Genomic DNA, 13897 nt, shown 5'->3' on the forward strand with positions numbered 1-13897 from the left:
TTTCCAAGATGAACTTTCGTTTTAGGATAGGTTCCGAATGAAATTATCATATTGGCCAACGACATGAATACCAACCGTACCAATAAAGGTACTCTAACCGAACCACGCTATCAAAGATAGTACCAAGATAAAGACCGCAATTATTTTGTTATATTCATTTTATTAAAAAAATCCCAAAAAAGCGGGAAAAACACAAAGCTCTTAGTAGGAGATGCCGGTGTTGTCGCGGATCCAGTCCAAGTAGCCGGTGACGCGGGAGAAGACGGCGGGGTGGCCGGCCTGGCAGCCGGCGCCGGAGCCGAAGGAGGTCACTCCGACCAGGCGGTTTCCCTCGTGTGTGACCAGGGGGCCACCAGAGTCACCCTGGCAGGTGGACCGGCCGCCATCGGTGTTGATGCAGAGCATGTTCTCGTGGAGGGACCAGGAGCGGCTGCAATCGCTCTGGGACATGATCTGGACATCGACAGCCTGGAGCCAGTCGGGCAGTGGGCTGCCATCGTAGGTGCCGCCCCATCCGGAGGCAACGGCCCACCATCCGGCGTAGTCCTGGTAGCGGTCGTTGTAGCTGGGCAGCTCCACCTTGTTGACCAGGTGCCAGAAGTCGACGTGCGGGGTGCGGATCAGGGAGATGTCGTTGTGCAGGTTGCCGCTGTTGTAGTGGTGGTGCTGGATGATGTCGCCACCGCCCACCCAGTGGGTGTACTGGGGCTGGTTGCGCAGACTGGCTCCGTAGTTGATGGTCACTCCACTGGCTCCGTTGGTGCAGTGGGCGGCGGTCAGGACCCAGGTGTTGCCGATGATGGAGCCACCGCACCACCAGTTTCCGTTGCCGCTGAACAGCAGACCCACGATGTAGGGCACCTTGCCCTCGTAGGCCGGGTAGCCGTTGGTGATGCGACCCTGCATGTCCTTGACGGGCACGGGGATCAGCTTCTGCTCCTGCTGGGCAGCAGGGGCAGGCAGGGCAGTGGCTGCGGCCACGGCCAGAGCCAGGAATACGAACAGTTTCATCTTGGACAACTTGGTCTTACAACTCATGGTTTTTCCATAAGCTGAGCGCCCTTTTATACCGCATACAATGTCTTATCATCCTCAGGAAACGACGGTCGTATATTGTGTCCATTTTTTTGCATGATAAGTTTGTTGTTTGATAAGTGCGAAGGAACGTAGTCTATTGTAAATATATGGCGTGTACTTAAGACTTAAAGTTGTGTCCATTTGGTAATGTCGGAACACTTAATAAATCTGAGGCTATAACATAAATGGGCAAAGTATTGTTCTTAACTTGTTTTCCAAGTCTTTTCTTAAGTTGTATATTTCAGCCTGTTGGGTTTTGATAGGATACTTGGGTGATCGTAGTATGGACTTTCCATTGCAATGCAGAATGAGCACAGAAATAATGAATGAAAGCCAAAATCAGCCGATTCACTGAACTCTTAGTAGTACATTGTTATCAGCAAATAAAGCCACTTATTTATGGTCCTCACTCGAATAATTATCATTCATCGTACGTGTGGCACAAACTAGATTAAAGACATGGGTGTCATTGATGAGGAAGAATTGCATGCCTCGTAAATCTCAAGCATAAACCATTCAGATCGTCTGGGAATTTATCAAACTATGACTTTTAAGTTTGAACTATTTACATATCTTTCTGTTTAGCTGGAATTGAGTTACAGCCCTCAGAGGAAAAAAACGAAGTTATATCTCTGCTGGTCAGCAAGTAGTTTAAATTTAACAGATGGGTGATATCCTGATATCACATAATCCATAGGTTTTGGTTTATAAAAATATCATTTAATTTGATTTTTGTGTAGTGCTTCGATTGGCAAATAAAATGATCGTCTTGGCAATCTTTAATTCTCTCTGGCTATTGGTATAGATTATAGATTAATACGGGCTACGGACTTATTCTAATACTGTCACTCTTCAATTGCCAAGTACAGACAATAATTCAAGTCTTATCGGCCAGTTTAACTTGTCACGGCTGAAATCTGGCCAAATATATTAGCACCAAATATTACTAAGAACAAGACAAGAAACTACGCTTCGTATTGATAAGGCGATGGTATAAATGCTCGGCCGATTTCTGAAAACGGCACAAGTTGAAAGACCTGCAAAGATGAAAGTGTTCCTATTCCTGGCTCTGGCCGTGGCAGCCGCCACTGCCATCCCCACCCCCGGGCAGAAGTTGGTCCCCACCCCGGTGAAGGACCTCAAGATCGAGGGTCGCATCACCAACGGCTACCCGGCCTACGAGGGCAAGGTGCCCTACATCGTGGGTCTGCTCTTCAGCGGCAACGGCAACTGGTGGTGCGGTGGCTCCATCATCGGCAACACCTGGGTCCTGACCGCCGCCCACTGCACCAACGGAGCCAGTGGAGTGACCATCAACTACGGAGCCAGTCTGCGCAACCAGCCCCAGTACACCCACTGGGTGGGCGGTGGCGACATCATCCAGCACCACCACTACAACAGCGGCAACCTGCACAACGACATCTCCCTGATCCGCACCCCGCACGTCGACTTCTGGCACCTGGTCAACAAGGTGGAGCTGCCCAGCTACAACGACCGCTACCAGGACTACGCCGGATGGTGGGCCGTTGCCTCCGGATGGGGCGGCACCTACGATGGCAGCCCACTGCCCGACTGGCTCCAGGCTGTCGATGTCCAGATCATGTCCCAGAGTGATTGCAGCCGCACGTGGTCTCTCCACGAGAACATGATCTGCGTCAACACCGATGGCGGCCGGTCCACCTGCCAGGGCGACTCTGGTGGCCCCCTGGTCACACACGAGGGCAACCGCCTGGTCGGAGTGACCTCCTTCGTGTCCTCCGGCGGCTGCCAGTCTGGTGCTCCCGCTGTCTTCAGCCGTGTCACCGGCTACTTGGACTGGATCCGCGACAACACCGGCATCTCCTACTAAGTGATTGAGCAGTGAATATTTTAGCTAAATTCATAGAACACTTTGTCTGCAGTCTTGTAGATTACGGATGAGAAGGTAGAATCCAAATAAATACTTTTATTGTGAATATATCCACCTGTTCAGCTTTGAATTCCGAGGGCAGGAGATGGAGAGATTTAGAGAGTCAAATCGAACGAGTTGTTTGCTCGGCATCGCTGGTGTGGGTGTTTGTATCTGACATCTTTGTTTGCACAGCGTTTCTGTCTGGATACGTGACAGTTTCCAAATGGAATATGCGTCTACTTGGCTCAGTTGCTACTCGAATAAGAGTCAGTCTACATCGGTAACTCTTGGTTTACAGTGCTCTGTTCATAATGTTGGATCGCCACTGTCTTTATCTTGGGATCCTCCAGCTTATTATTTGGGTTGGAGTAGCGAATGGAGAGTTTTACTCATCGGTGGACAGTATGCAGGATCTGGCCCAAGTGGAAGAAGAACTGCTAAATGCCACGCGTTCGTATCTGGAGTCCCAGCAAAAGCAGCTTGACTTCTACCGCAGGTAACAATATCTCAAAGTTCTTAGTCTTATAAAATTACCCTAATATTTAATAGGTATGTTGAGCAAATAAAACGGGAACATGAGTGGGCGACATCGCAGTTGAAACTGGATGAGTATCTCGGACACCCTTTGCACGCCTTCAGATTGCTCAAGCGATTGGTTCGGGATTGGGATGCGCTGATCTTTGAACCCATCGTGGCCAACGACGCCAGAGAAAGTAGGTATTGTTACTCCATACTTAAGTTCTTAATACAATAAGTTCTTGATACCCTAAAGAGTTTCGCGCATTCGTGGAGGTGCTGAGCAGGGACTTGGGCTACCCCGATCAATCTGAGCTGCAGGGCGCCATCAAGGGCTTGGCCAGGCTGCAGAAGGTCTATAATCTGCCGACCTCGGACTTGGCCGATGGCATCATCAATGGTTTCACCTACGAGTCGGATCTACAATGGCGTGAGTGCTACGAAATCGGTGTGCAGCTCTTCGATCTTAAGGAGCATAAGAGATCCCTGGAATGGCTTCAGGTGGCTTTGATCCTTCTCCAGAATAGTCCAAGAAAGGAAATGGATGTGGATCACTACGTTGCAGATATCCGGGAGTATGCATCCATGGCCAATTATGAGTTGGGCAATCCGAAGAAGGCCGGAAGGCTACTCAATCAGATCCTCGATTCGCAACCCACACACTCCGCGCAGCAAACTCGAAAGTATCTGGAGAGCAGGGAGCCGGGAAAGAATGTCCGGGAGACGAACCCCTCGTGGTTTGCCAACTACACGAGGCTATGCCAGGGCAGTAGATTACCCGAAGAGCGGAGTGGTGACCCCTTGAAATGCTACCTGGATGGAAAACGCCATGCTTACTTCACCCTGGCGCCACTCCAAGTGGAGCCGGTGCACCTGGATCCGGACATCAATGTCTACCACGGCATGCTGAGCTCCAGGCACATTCAGTCCATCTTCGAGGAGGCAGACAAGGAGGAGATGGTCCGGTCCGCTGTGGCCGGAGATGGTGGAGCACGCACCGTGAGGGATCTGCGGGTCAGTCAGCAAACCTGGCTGGACTACAAGTCGCCGGTGATGAAGTCCGTGGCTCGGATCATTGAGTTTGTATCCGGATTCGATATGGCCGGAGCCGAGTTCATGCAGGTGGCCAACTACGGAGTTGGCGGGCAGTACGAACCGCATCCGGACTACTTTGAGGTCAATCTGCCGGAGCAGTTCAAAGGAGACCGCATCTCCACCAGCATGTTCTATGTGAGTTGTAGTTCTTAAGTTCTACGTATCTTTTTCAAGCCTTATTTTGTTGCAGCTCTCTGACGTGGAGCAAGGTGGCTACACCGTCTTCACCAAGCTTAATGTGTTCCTGCCTCCCGTGAAAGGAGCTCTGGTCATGTGGCACAATCTGCATCGATCCCTGGATGTGGATGCTCGCACTTTGCACGCCGGCTGTCCGGTTATCGTGGGTTCCAAGCGGAGTAAGCAAATGCTTTTTATGAGTATCTACAATTTGTATTTATCACTTCATGTTCGTATTACAGTTGGCAACATTTGGATGCACTCGGGCTACCAGGAGTTCCGTCGTCCTTGCGGCCTCACCTCAGATAGCTACAAGTCAGTAGGCTATCGAGATTAGGTGTAATTACACATTTAATAAATTAATATCTTATTTTAATTGGCGTTGAGTTGACTTCCTAGTCAAAGTCCCTGTAAGGCAGTGAGATTTCCTGGTTCCTTTCTAGATCGCAGGGCCTTACGTTATCCTGATGGCGTTCTCGAATCCATACATTGGCAACTGTTTCAATGAACTCGTTATAAACTGATACCTTGCTGCTAAAGATTCACTTACTCCATTTGCTGCCCTGAAGCACAGGACAAGCGGCGTGTTTGGTCCGAAAGTCCTGGTCGCCAGAGGGATGCAGATTGTACCAAAAGAGAAGGCTTCCTCTTTCTGGGGTCACCAGCAGTGGCAGAAAGGGAAAAGCGGTTCCTCCCCCGGCTTCTACATCAGATAGCTGAAAAGTACTTATTTCAATTTTTGTAAAAACTTTGGAATTACAGGAAACTCACGTAGTAAATGCCCGTTGCAATGCGGTTGCCATGCAGATCTCCCTCCTGGTAAACGTGGTTCTCGGGAAAGCTGTCCCAGTGCGGCTCATAGTGTCCACCAATCCCGTAGTTCGCCACCTGCAGATCCTCGGCGTACTCCATGCTCAAGCCGGAGAAGTCGCCCACATGGTGGCTCAGTAGTTTGGTGGCTGCGTTCCTGGAGTAATTGAAGGAGGCACCTTGGCTGGTGCGAAAGGCGGCGGCCGTGGAACCTCCATTTCCGCCCAAGGAGTACACCGTGGACCTCTTTATTCTGGGCCTAGCTGTTCTCTGCAGGGACTCCGAGTCCTTGGAGCCAATCACCTGATGCAGCTGCACCACCAGAGGATCCAGGTGCAGCTCCTCCAACCTAAAAGGAGCGTAGCCCAAGCGACTCCTCCTTAGGCGACATCTGAGATCTCGCTGCTTGGCAGGAAGTGGAGCCAACTCGCCGCGACACACCTGCTCGTACATGCGAAACTCCCGGGACTCGTGGTAGTCTCCGGGTCTTCGTGCGGTCAAGTGAAGCAGCCCGTTCTTGTCCCCATCCGTGATGAGCTCCTCCAGTTGCTGGCGCGCCTCCAGGAGGTGACTCCGTTGATGCGGTTCTATGGCAAGCACATGGTTCACCAGACTCAAAGCACTTTCGTGGGCGCCCATCTCCCGGTGATATTCCACCACTGCCTCCATGAAGTCCAGGGAGGCGGACTCCGAGCCGTATGACTGTTCCCCGAGCAACTGCATCGACTGCTGCAGCCAGGGCACCGTGTGGTTGTAGTCTCGCAGGGCGTACAGGTGCTGGCCGAGCACAAAGCAATCCTGCCAGGACATGGCCGTGCTGAGTATTGAGTGGAAATGTTAAGAGTTATCTAACAAATCTTGCAAAACTCGCAGAATGTTAAACATAAATTATTAGCCATCATATTAGCCAGACAAAAGCAAGCCAAGTCGTTAACTTTATGGCTTCCTTTCCCACTGGTTACTGGCTCACTGGTTTCGCCACAAATATCACAGTCTTAAGCTCACAACATGAAAAAGGCACCGGAATAAGAAAATATAATTGCCGCTTTGTGTTCCTATAACAACAAGGTAAAAGCGCAAGAGCTTCAAGACATTGTTTCGCCATCGTTTTAATAAACACTTTGTTAAGCTTCCACCTTGGGTTCATCATATTACCAAGCTATCTTGGCCATTACTCACCCATACTTAACGCCATTGAGGATTCCACTGGCCAGCTCAGCCACATCCAGTTGATAGGTCTGCTGCAGTCGAGTAAGAGCTATCGCCGATCCCACGAAATCGTCCTGCGAAGGAAAGCTCAGGTTCTCCTTCAGTCTGGCCATGGCATCAAGATAGTCTGCAGGGAAACAGCTTCATATCATATCTCATCTCATATAGAGAAAGAAATAAACCCACTTGAGCGACTCGAGTCCGCCGTAACACTGCCCTCGAAGGTTTCCCAGTCGCTGTGAAGGCGTTTTATGAGCCGGAACGCGTTCACCGGATTGTTGAGGTAGTCATCGATTCCATGGGCGGCATTCAGGTGTTCCACGCGGATGGCATCGATCTCACTGAGATCATAAGCAAAGTTATCATTAATCAGACTCATCATAACTAAAGGAATTTGCATAAATTAACTTATTTGGGATGGACAAACTAAAGCTTAAAGTTCTCTGGCTGATACACTGGAAAAACGCAACCTGAGTTTAAGCATAATTAATTGGGTTTTTTAAAGATACAAATTGGAACTGAAAGGATTTGTTTCGCCTAATTAATAAGATCAGAAATCAGATAACTTTGATACTCTCGATTAAATAAATTGCTATACATTTTAAGGCAACTTTTACCTACTGATTTATGTGTCACTTGTATTTTATAAGTGAATTAGCAAACTTTCAAGAACTCTTTACCTGGTGTTAATGAATCTAAGCAGCTGCTGATTGCAACCATTATTCAGCATTAGGCTAAGAATAAGCAGTACTAGCCAGAAATGTATTCAAGTTTGGTTTTTATCGCTGGGTTGGCTGTTTTGAATAATTAACGCATTTATTTTCACGCCTGTCGCCTGCACTGCGGCTCATTTAGAAGTCATTAAGTTGGGAGCGTAACCATAATCTGAATCTAAAGCAAGACACAACTAATTTGAGCTCACATCTTTTGTTGCAAACTCCTTTGTGCCGATGATTGAGTGCCGCCACTTGTTCCCAATAAATCTATTTTATGGCGATTTCGAAAAGGAGACGCCATACACAATGAGTAAGCCAAAGAAATTGAATTTTTTTTAAGGGTTCGATGAAATACCAGTTTTCTGCGGCAGCTGACTCAGGTCGGTATAAATATTATACTTTACAATTTGTTAACGGTTTCTTATTAGATGGCCAGGAATCCGGTTTGCAAATGCGCACGATAAACACAATGATACTATATACCGAGTATATTATGCATAACTGAGGCGATGAGTGCATCATATTTCAAGATACGAAATCAGTCGAAAAAGTCGATGACACTTATAACCGAACAACAAAATAAACTAGCGGCAATTGTTTCTTAGATATCGATCGGCGATGGTAGCAATCGATTTGCCAGATAATCAAATGCGAAATTCAACAAGTTGCCGCAAGTTGTTGGCCGGCGATTTGTGCTTTATATGAACCATTAATTAGTCTAATAACCGGCGCGAATAAATCAAGCCAAGAAATGGGAGAAATTAGCAGTCCATAAAATAAATACGAGAATCACCTGGCGCATCTAAACAAATAGCATCGGTTAGGGAGTTTAACGTCTGCAAACGGCGACAAATCGCTGGGTTGCCATTCACTTTTATGGCAACCGGTCGGCTGCTGGGGCACAAATCAGCATAATTGTAATAAAACTAACCGAAGCTAACTAGAATTTAATATCTCGCTGAGCCAACGCTCCCACACCCAACTTTAATTAGCCAAAATACAGACAGCTGATGGAAATCTGCCCGAGTTCGATGTCAGTTTTTGATTTACGTGGGCGGCTGTGTGGATGACACCCAAAATGGAAAATTCGCCATCGCCAACTGGCAATTGATTTTCATTCCCATTTTTCAACTGGCAGAATATATGCCTGGAAAATTGATGGGCTCTGCCAGCAAAAGTGGCTTGTGCGCGAAATGCGTATCTCATTTGCATCTGATTAAAACTAACCATCTGCAATCTGGAATCAATGTGTAGTAGGCTCGGCCAGAACCTGAATAACTTTCCATTTTAAGCTGGGCTTCTAAAAGCTTCTAGCTTCTTTTAATTCAGTTCGTTCCACTCTCATGAAATTTACATATTTATATGATGTGTATATTACCACAAGTTTCTGTGAATTGTGCTTTAATAATCACATATTATTTATTTGACTCTAAGCTGGCATCAATAAGAATTGTAACTCCATAGATCCTCAAACCTTATTTTCAGCGAATATCCTTCAAGGATATGCTCAACTCCCTATCCCTTTTACCTCTGAAGCGCCTCAGCGTGCTGGCTGAGCTCATGCACATAGTTTTGCAGCTCCGCCAGGAGGAGCACCTCCGTTTCGAACAGCTTCTCCAGACCCGAGGTGGAGCTGAAGAACTCCCCGCGGCAGGACATCGCCTGCAGGGCCAGGATTAGGACGCACTTGGCCAAAAGCATCGCACTTAACCGATAAAACGCCACTGGCTTTCAGAACGCGCAACGCGGTTTGCTTGTTGTTCCAGCCGCGATTCGTTAGGAACTGTTTTCAGTTGGCGGCAAAAGCGACGATCTTTGAAATACAAAAAACGATCTGATGCGAAAAAGCTCGCGGCGTTTGTGATGAAGCGTTTTCGAGCTGCGGGTGTCGATCGAGCAGTTCCAGCGCTCCAATCGAATGGAACGGCGTTTCTGGTCAAAGAACTGCCCGCGGGGGCCAGGTTCTGCTCGATTGGGCTCCACAAAGTGAAGTGGGTTCAATAAACTGGATTCTTTAAGTACGTGTACATAGACCAAAGTTTATGGCAGTTCTTCTAGGAAGCATAACTCAATTTCATGAAATGTGCCACGCACTTTCCCAGTTGGCCAGAATTTCCCCGCTAATTACTTTCACTTGTCTGCTCGTCGCAGTTGTCACTTCACGGGCCCCAAAAATATTCAAAACCCCCAATGAAACTTTGCCCGTGAACTTGTTTATGCAAATGAAGCCGGCAAATGAATACGCAACTGGCTCAAAGCCAGTTCGCTTCGTTTGTTTTGAGTGTTTTGAGTGTTTTGAGTATTTTGAGTGACTCTGCCGAGCACTTTGAGTGTGAAACCTTTAACCCACTGAGTCTGTTCAGGCCAAGAAAGAGACACGCCGAGCTTAACCTGACTATCACGAACTTTATTTGATTATTTCGTACTCCAGCGACACCTCGTGATCCCGGAAAACGTCGCAGGGTCGGGCGAATGTCTGGGTCACCTCGTGTATCCACACGTTGCCAACTGCAAAGATCGGAAAGGCGGAAATGAATCACATTAGTTGCGTATGTCAACTCGAGATGGCTGGTGACCTAATTTCACTTATGGGTGTATAACATTTAATTAACAATCACTTTGGTGTTGGCTTTAATCAGCCTCAAAGAGGTGTTTTTACTTCAATTTTATATGCCATCAAAAGTGATTTAGTTATTTAAAGAGTTCAGCTGGAGAGGATTACTTACTCCACTTGCTGCCCTTGAGCACTGGACAGCCGGCGTGCTTGGTGCGGTAGTCCTTGTCCAGGGAGCGGTGCAGGTTGTACCAGAAGAGCACGTTGCCCAGCTGCGGCTTCACGGCGATGTCCAGGAAGGGAAAGGCGGTGGCCCCGCCCTGCTCCACCTCGGACAGCTGCACGGATGGGATAACTGGTGTTACTGCATCATGCAGGGATTACGGCCATGTCGGAACTCACATAAAATATGGCAGTGGCAATGCGGTTGCCCTCCTCCTCCGGATAGTGATTGGGGTCCCGAAAGAAGTCCCAGTGCGGCTCGTAGTGCCCGCCCACGCCGTAGTTGGCCACTTGGAGCTGCTCGCAGTAGGTGGTGTCCAGTCCGGTGGCCTCCTTCAGGTCCCGGAGCATGCCCACCATGGTCGGATGCGACTCGTACGCCAGCCACGCATTCTTGCTCACCCGGAAGGCGGACTTCTTGTGCTGGCCGCCGGGCAGGGGATTCACTGTGGAGCGACGCATGCGCGGCACAGCCATTTCCCGGAGCTGTGAGATCTTGCGGGCACTCAGCATGTCGTGGTAGGTGGCCACATAGGGATCCAGGCTGTGCTCCTCCAGCTTCAGAGGCGCCAGAAGGCGATACGGATGACTTCCTCTGCTATAACGACACCGCAGCTCCTGGCGAGCAATGGGATGCACCTCGCCACGGCACACCTTCTCGTATTGGGCGAACTCCTGCGACAGCTGTGCAAATGGATTTCAACTTTAAGTATCTTCAACACTTAATCCATCTTAAACTTACGCTGTAGGAGTCCGAGTGCTTCGGCAGATAGCCATCATCGATGTCCTCCGGAGGCGCCGTTCCCTTGTCGCCGAGATGCCAGTTCCTGATGCGCTTGGGATCGAACTGCAGCACTCGCTGGCTCAGCTCGAAAGCCGTGTCGAAATCGCCTAAAAGTCGAGCCATTGAGTATCCACAAAGCTGGCCAATTTTCACAGCCCCAGTGGCCGTAGTGTTTGCTCACCCAGTTGGAACAAACTCTTGGCCGTCGCCTCCATTTTGTTGAGGGTGACCGTATCCGGTCCGCTGGTGGGCGTTTGCTGGCTGTGGGCGTGGCTGCTGTGACGTCGTAGGCGCTCCATCGATTCCCGCAGCCAGACCTTGGTGTTGTTGTAGTCCTCCATTTCAAAGAGTTGTTGACCCAGCTCGAAGCAATCCTGCCAGCTCATGTCGGAGCTAAAAATAAATGCTGGAAGAGTTGGGATGGGTCTCTCAACTGCAATATACCCTTTAGGCCAGTGTGGCATAAGTTACTCAACATGTATGCTGGTCAAGGGGGGGTTTTTCCAAAATTCAAATTCCATTGACGCACTAAGAGCTGATTTATTCCGAAGTGATTATAATAGGAAACGTGTCTAGTTTATAGCATTCGGAAGCTGGCCCGTCATTCATTTCAATTAAAAAGCTATGATGATAAACATTAAATCAAGCTGTGATGTATATGTTTAATTATAAATTAAGTTTCCCAAGATGATAGGTATCATTTAAGTCTACTACTCTGTGTATTTCTCGAGGCACAAAACCACAGGCTACAGCGATTGCGATTGGGGTTAAGTAACAAGGGGAGCCACTCGATTGAACTGGGATTAGATGGGATAGCCGGTATTTTAAGCCTGGCTGGTTATTGCTTATCCGCTTTCCCCTACCGCCACCCAGCCCACCTTCACCTCACCCGGGGGTCTCACCCGTATTTGACGCCATTCAGGATGCCCTGGGCCACCTGGGCCACGTCCAGTTTGTAGGTGCTCTGCAGGCGGACGAGGGCCAGAGCAGCGCCCTCCACGTCCTCCTGGCTGGGGTAGCTCAGGCCGTACTCCCGGGTCGCATTGAAATCTAAGTGGGAAGCTGGGACGTGATAGCAGTAATCCTGGAAGGGGGGTGTGTGGGTGCACTTACTCATCTCCTCGGCCATCAGCTGCACTCGCGACTCCATGAGGGACCAGTCCGTGTGGAGGCGCTTCATCAGGCGGTACACGTTCACCGGGTTGGTCAGGTAGTTCTCCGTATCCGTGGCGGCCATGGCGTGCTCCTTTTCGATGGAGGACAGCTCGCTGCGGATGGAACGAGTTCGGACTAGAGTTGCCTACCAGTTTGCTCGATTTATGTGACTCGTGTCGTCATAGTGGCTCATACCCGTATTTCGGCTTAATTAATTCCAATTTATGTGTGATTCTGTATTCATAATAGTTTTAATGACCGCCGCGATAAGAAACAACGGGGCGAAATCAAATAAAACGAAAGCGAAATGCCAAACACAAAGCCAGAACCTGATAACCAATATTCGCCGATGCGGCCAACTGTCAGAAATGATCAAATATCTGGGGCTAATACTCGAGATTAGGCTAACTACTCCAGTTTCGGCGACAGGTGGACATCTGTGATGAGGTGATGACTATTAGCTGCAATCACTGGCACGACAATTTTGCTAATTTATAGCAGACATAAAGTCTGGCACATTGGTTTTCGGCGGCTACGTAAACTAGTTTTCAAAGGGCAGTAAAACTTTAATGGATTTGTAATTTAATTAGCATTGTTTCAAATATCACGTTCTAGCTGAAACTATTGTGGGCTTTTTATGGCCACAAATCCACCATTGAATTCCCGCTAAAATCAGAGTGTGTGCCTAATTAACCAGAGTCCCATACAATACAATACAAAATCACAAGTGTTATCCAGTTATTATTCCAAAAGTCGTTGCTAACTGGTTAATCCTATTCACCCAAAGACAGCAATAATACGGGTTAACTTTGCTATCAGGTTACGCTATTGTATAACCCACAAGCCACTACGCTGGTTTGTATCCAAAGTCAAATGGAAATGGTTATCCTGAACTTTCGAGTGGTTGTACTCACCCCTCCAGCTGTTGCAGTGCAGTTTTGATTGCATTGACCTTCGACCTCAGCTCCCTTGTGAGATACTGCTCCGTGTGCAGCAGATCCTCCAGACCCGTGATGGATGAGAAGTAGTCCGAGGCGAGCGATCCCTGAGCCAGTAAGGAGATCACTCCCACCAGCAACACGAATCCACGCATTGTATGTGTATCCTTTGTATATCCGTTAGTGCTCTAGTAAATATCCTTGTTGTATCTGTATATCCCTGGTACTTGCTTGCAGATCTGCAAGTCCGCCGATGTTCGCTGCTCGTGGCGAACTGATCTGGGGCCAATCTGCGAGAGATCTCCACTCTGCGACATCCCCCCATGAGGCGGAGAGGAAACCGGCGGCGAGAATAAATTTCGCATGTGCGATGCCGAAACTAGTTGCGGTGGCCTATGGTTCGAAGAAAACTGTTTTATTAGCCAGTTCTGTGCATGTTCCGATGAGGAGAAGTTGGCCCGATGGGAGTACGGGTTTCTTTGCGGCCCGCCGTGTTTTATGGCTTGTTTTGCGCTGATTTACTGATGCTTATCGCCCCGGCGAGCTCGTTTCGAATTTTTAATTCTTAACTCTGAATTCGATTCGCATTCGAATCGGATTTGAATCGGATTCGAATCGCCCATTGTCTTTGGCTGGAGATTAGACCCAGCAAGCATATTAATACGGGCTAATTGGCAGTTAGCTGTTTGATATTTAAGACTGCACTGCGACTATTTAGCAGCTCCGGCTAGAGCCGATTAACATTTCACATCC

The 13897-nt window shown here is 48.6% G+C and overlaps 5 protein-coding genes across 6 annotated transcripts; 2 read left to right on the plus strand and 3 right to left on the minus strand.

Moving 5' to 3' along the window:
* Positions 1-140: 140 nt before the first annotated feature.
* LOC122619667 (serine protease 1-like) lies at positions 141-1056 on the minus strand. Its single transcript, XM_043796726.1, has one exon. The coding sequence runs from the start codon at positions 1036-1038 to the stop codon at positions 202-204; it is 837 nt and encodes a 278-aa protein (XP_043652661.1). The 5' UTR covers positions 1039-1056; the 3' UTR covers positions 141-201.
* Positions 1057-2096: 1040 nt separating this feature from the next.
* LOC122620023 (serine protease 1-like) lies at positions 2097-3034 on the plus strand. The gene has a single exon (XM_043797290.1). It carries the CDS (start codon positions 2123-2125, stop codon positions 2924-2926), a length of 804 nt encoding a protein of 267 aa, XP_043653225.1. The 5' UTR covers positions 2097-2122; the 3' UTR covers positions 2927-3034.
* A 245-nt stretch (positions 3035-3279) lies between these two features.
* LOC122620747 (prolyl 4-hydroxylase subunit alpha-1) lies at positions 3280-5093 on the plus strand. The gene is made up of 5 exons (XM_043798353.1): positions 3280-3464; positions 3518-3681; positions 3741-4714; positions 4770-4935; positions 4999-5093. The coding sequence occupies exons 1-5, from the start codon at positions 3280-3282 to the stop codon at positions 5091-5093; spliced, it is 1584 nt and encodes a 527-aa protein (XP_043654288.1).
* Positions 4994-9259, minus strand: LOC122620746 (prolyl 4-hydroxylase subunit alpha-2). Its single transcript, XM_043798352.1, has 6 exons — positions 9020-9259; positions 6962-7116; positions 6746-6902; positions 5528-6383; positions 5307-5472; positions 4994-5252 (listed from the first exon to the last, which is right to left on the minus strand). The coding sequence occupies exons 1-6, from the start codon at positions 9190-9192 to the stop codon at positions 5152-5154; spliced, it is 1608 nt and encodes a 535-aa protein (XP_043654287.1). The 5' UTR covers positions 9193-9259; the 3' UTR covers positions 4994-5151.
* Positions 9260-9881: 622 nt separating this feature from the next.
* LOC122620074 (prolyl 4-hydroxylase subunit alpha-1) lies at positions 9882-13719 on the minus strand. Of its 2 annotated transcripts, XM_043797364.1 has the most exons (8): positions 13121-13719; positions 12165-12319; positions 11954-12101; positions 11233-11444; positions 11010-11158; positions 10448-10951; positions 10218-10383; positions 9882-9999 (listed from the first exon to the last, which is right to left on the minus strand). In XM_043797364.1, the coding sequence occupies exons 1-8, from the start codon at positions 13297-13299 to the stop codon at positions 9899-9901; spliced, it is 1614 nt and encodes a 537-aa protein (XP_043653299.1). In that variant the 5' UTR covers positions 13300-13719; the 3' UTR covers positions 9882-9898. The 2 variants fall into 2 exon arrangements, with proteins under 2 accessions (XP_043653299.1, XP_043653300.1); XM_043797365.1 differs by lacking the exons at positions 12165-12319; positions 13121-13719 and having other exon boundaries at positions 11233-11457; positions 11954-12095.
* Between the last annotated feature and the right edge of the window lie 178 nt (positions 13720-13897).

The sequence above is a fragment of the Drosophila teissieri genome, chromosome 3R, assembly GCF_016746235.2.
Source record: "Drosophila teissieri strain GT53w chromosome 3R, Prin_Dtei_1.1, whole genome shotgun sequence".
Classification (NCBI taxonomy): Eukaryota; Metazoa; Arthropoda; class Insecta; order Diptera; family Drosophilidae; genus Drosophila; species Drosophila teissieri.

Bases quoted from the DNA above. Each gene is read 5' to 3' on its own strand.
- LOC122620747 (XM_043798353.1), top strand. From the start codon at position 3,280: ATGTTGGATCGCCACTGTCTTTATCTTGGGATCCTCCAGCTTATTATT. The intron at 3,465-3,517 runs GTAACAATATCT...AATATTTAATAG, and splicing joins CAGCTTGACTTCTACCGCAG to GTATGTTGAGCAAATAAAAC. The intron at 4,715-4,769 runs GTGAGTTGTAGT...ATTTTGTTGCAG, and splicing joins TCTCCACCAGCATGTTCTAT to CTCTCTGACGTGGAGCAAGG.
- LOC122619667 (XM_043796726.1), bottom strand. From the start codon at position 1,038: ATGAGTTGTAAGACCAAGTTGTCCAAGATGAAACTGTTCGTATTCCTG.
- LOC122620074 (XM_043797364.1), bottom strand. From the start codon at position 13,299: ATGCGTGGATTCGTGTTGCTGGTGGGAGTGATCTCCTTACTGGCTCAG. The intron at 12,320-13,120 runs GTGAGTACAACC...TTCCATCCGCAG, and splicing joins GCACTGCAACAGCTGGAGGG to CGAGCTGTCCTCCATCGAAA. The intron at 11,445-11,953 runs GTGAGACCCCCG...ATTTATTTTTAG, and splicing joins CTGAATGGCGTCAAATACGG to CTCCGACATGAGCTGGCAGG.
- LOC122620746 (XM_043798352.1), bottom strand. From the start codon at position 9,192: ATGCTTTTGGCCAAGTGCGTCCTAATCCTGGCCCTGCAGGCGATGTCC. The intron at 6,384-6,745 runs GTGAGTAATGGC...CTCAATACTCAG, and splicing joins CTCAATGGCGTTAAGTATGG to CACGGCCATGTCCTGGCAGG. The intron at 5,253-5,306 runs GTAAGTGAATCT...TCATTGAAACAG, and splicing joins GCTTCAGGGCAGCAAATGGA to TTGCCAATGTATGGATTCGA.
- LOC122620023 (XM_043797290.1), top strand. From the start codon at position 2,123: ATGAAAGTGTTCCTATTCCTGGCTCTGGCCGTGGCAGCCGCCACTGCC.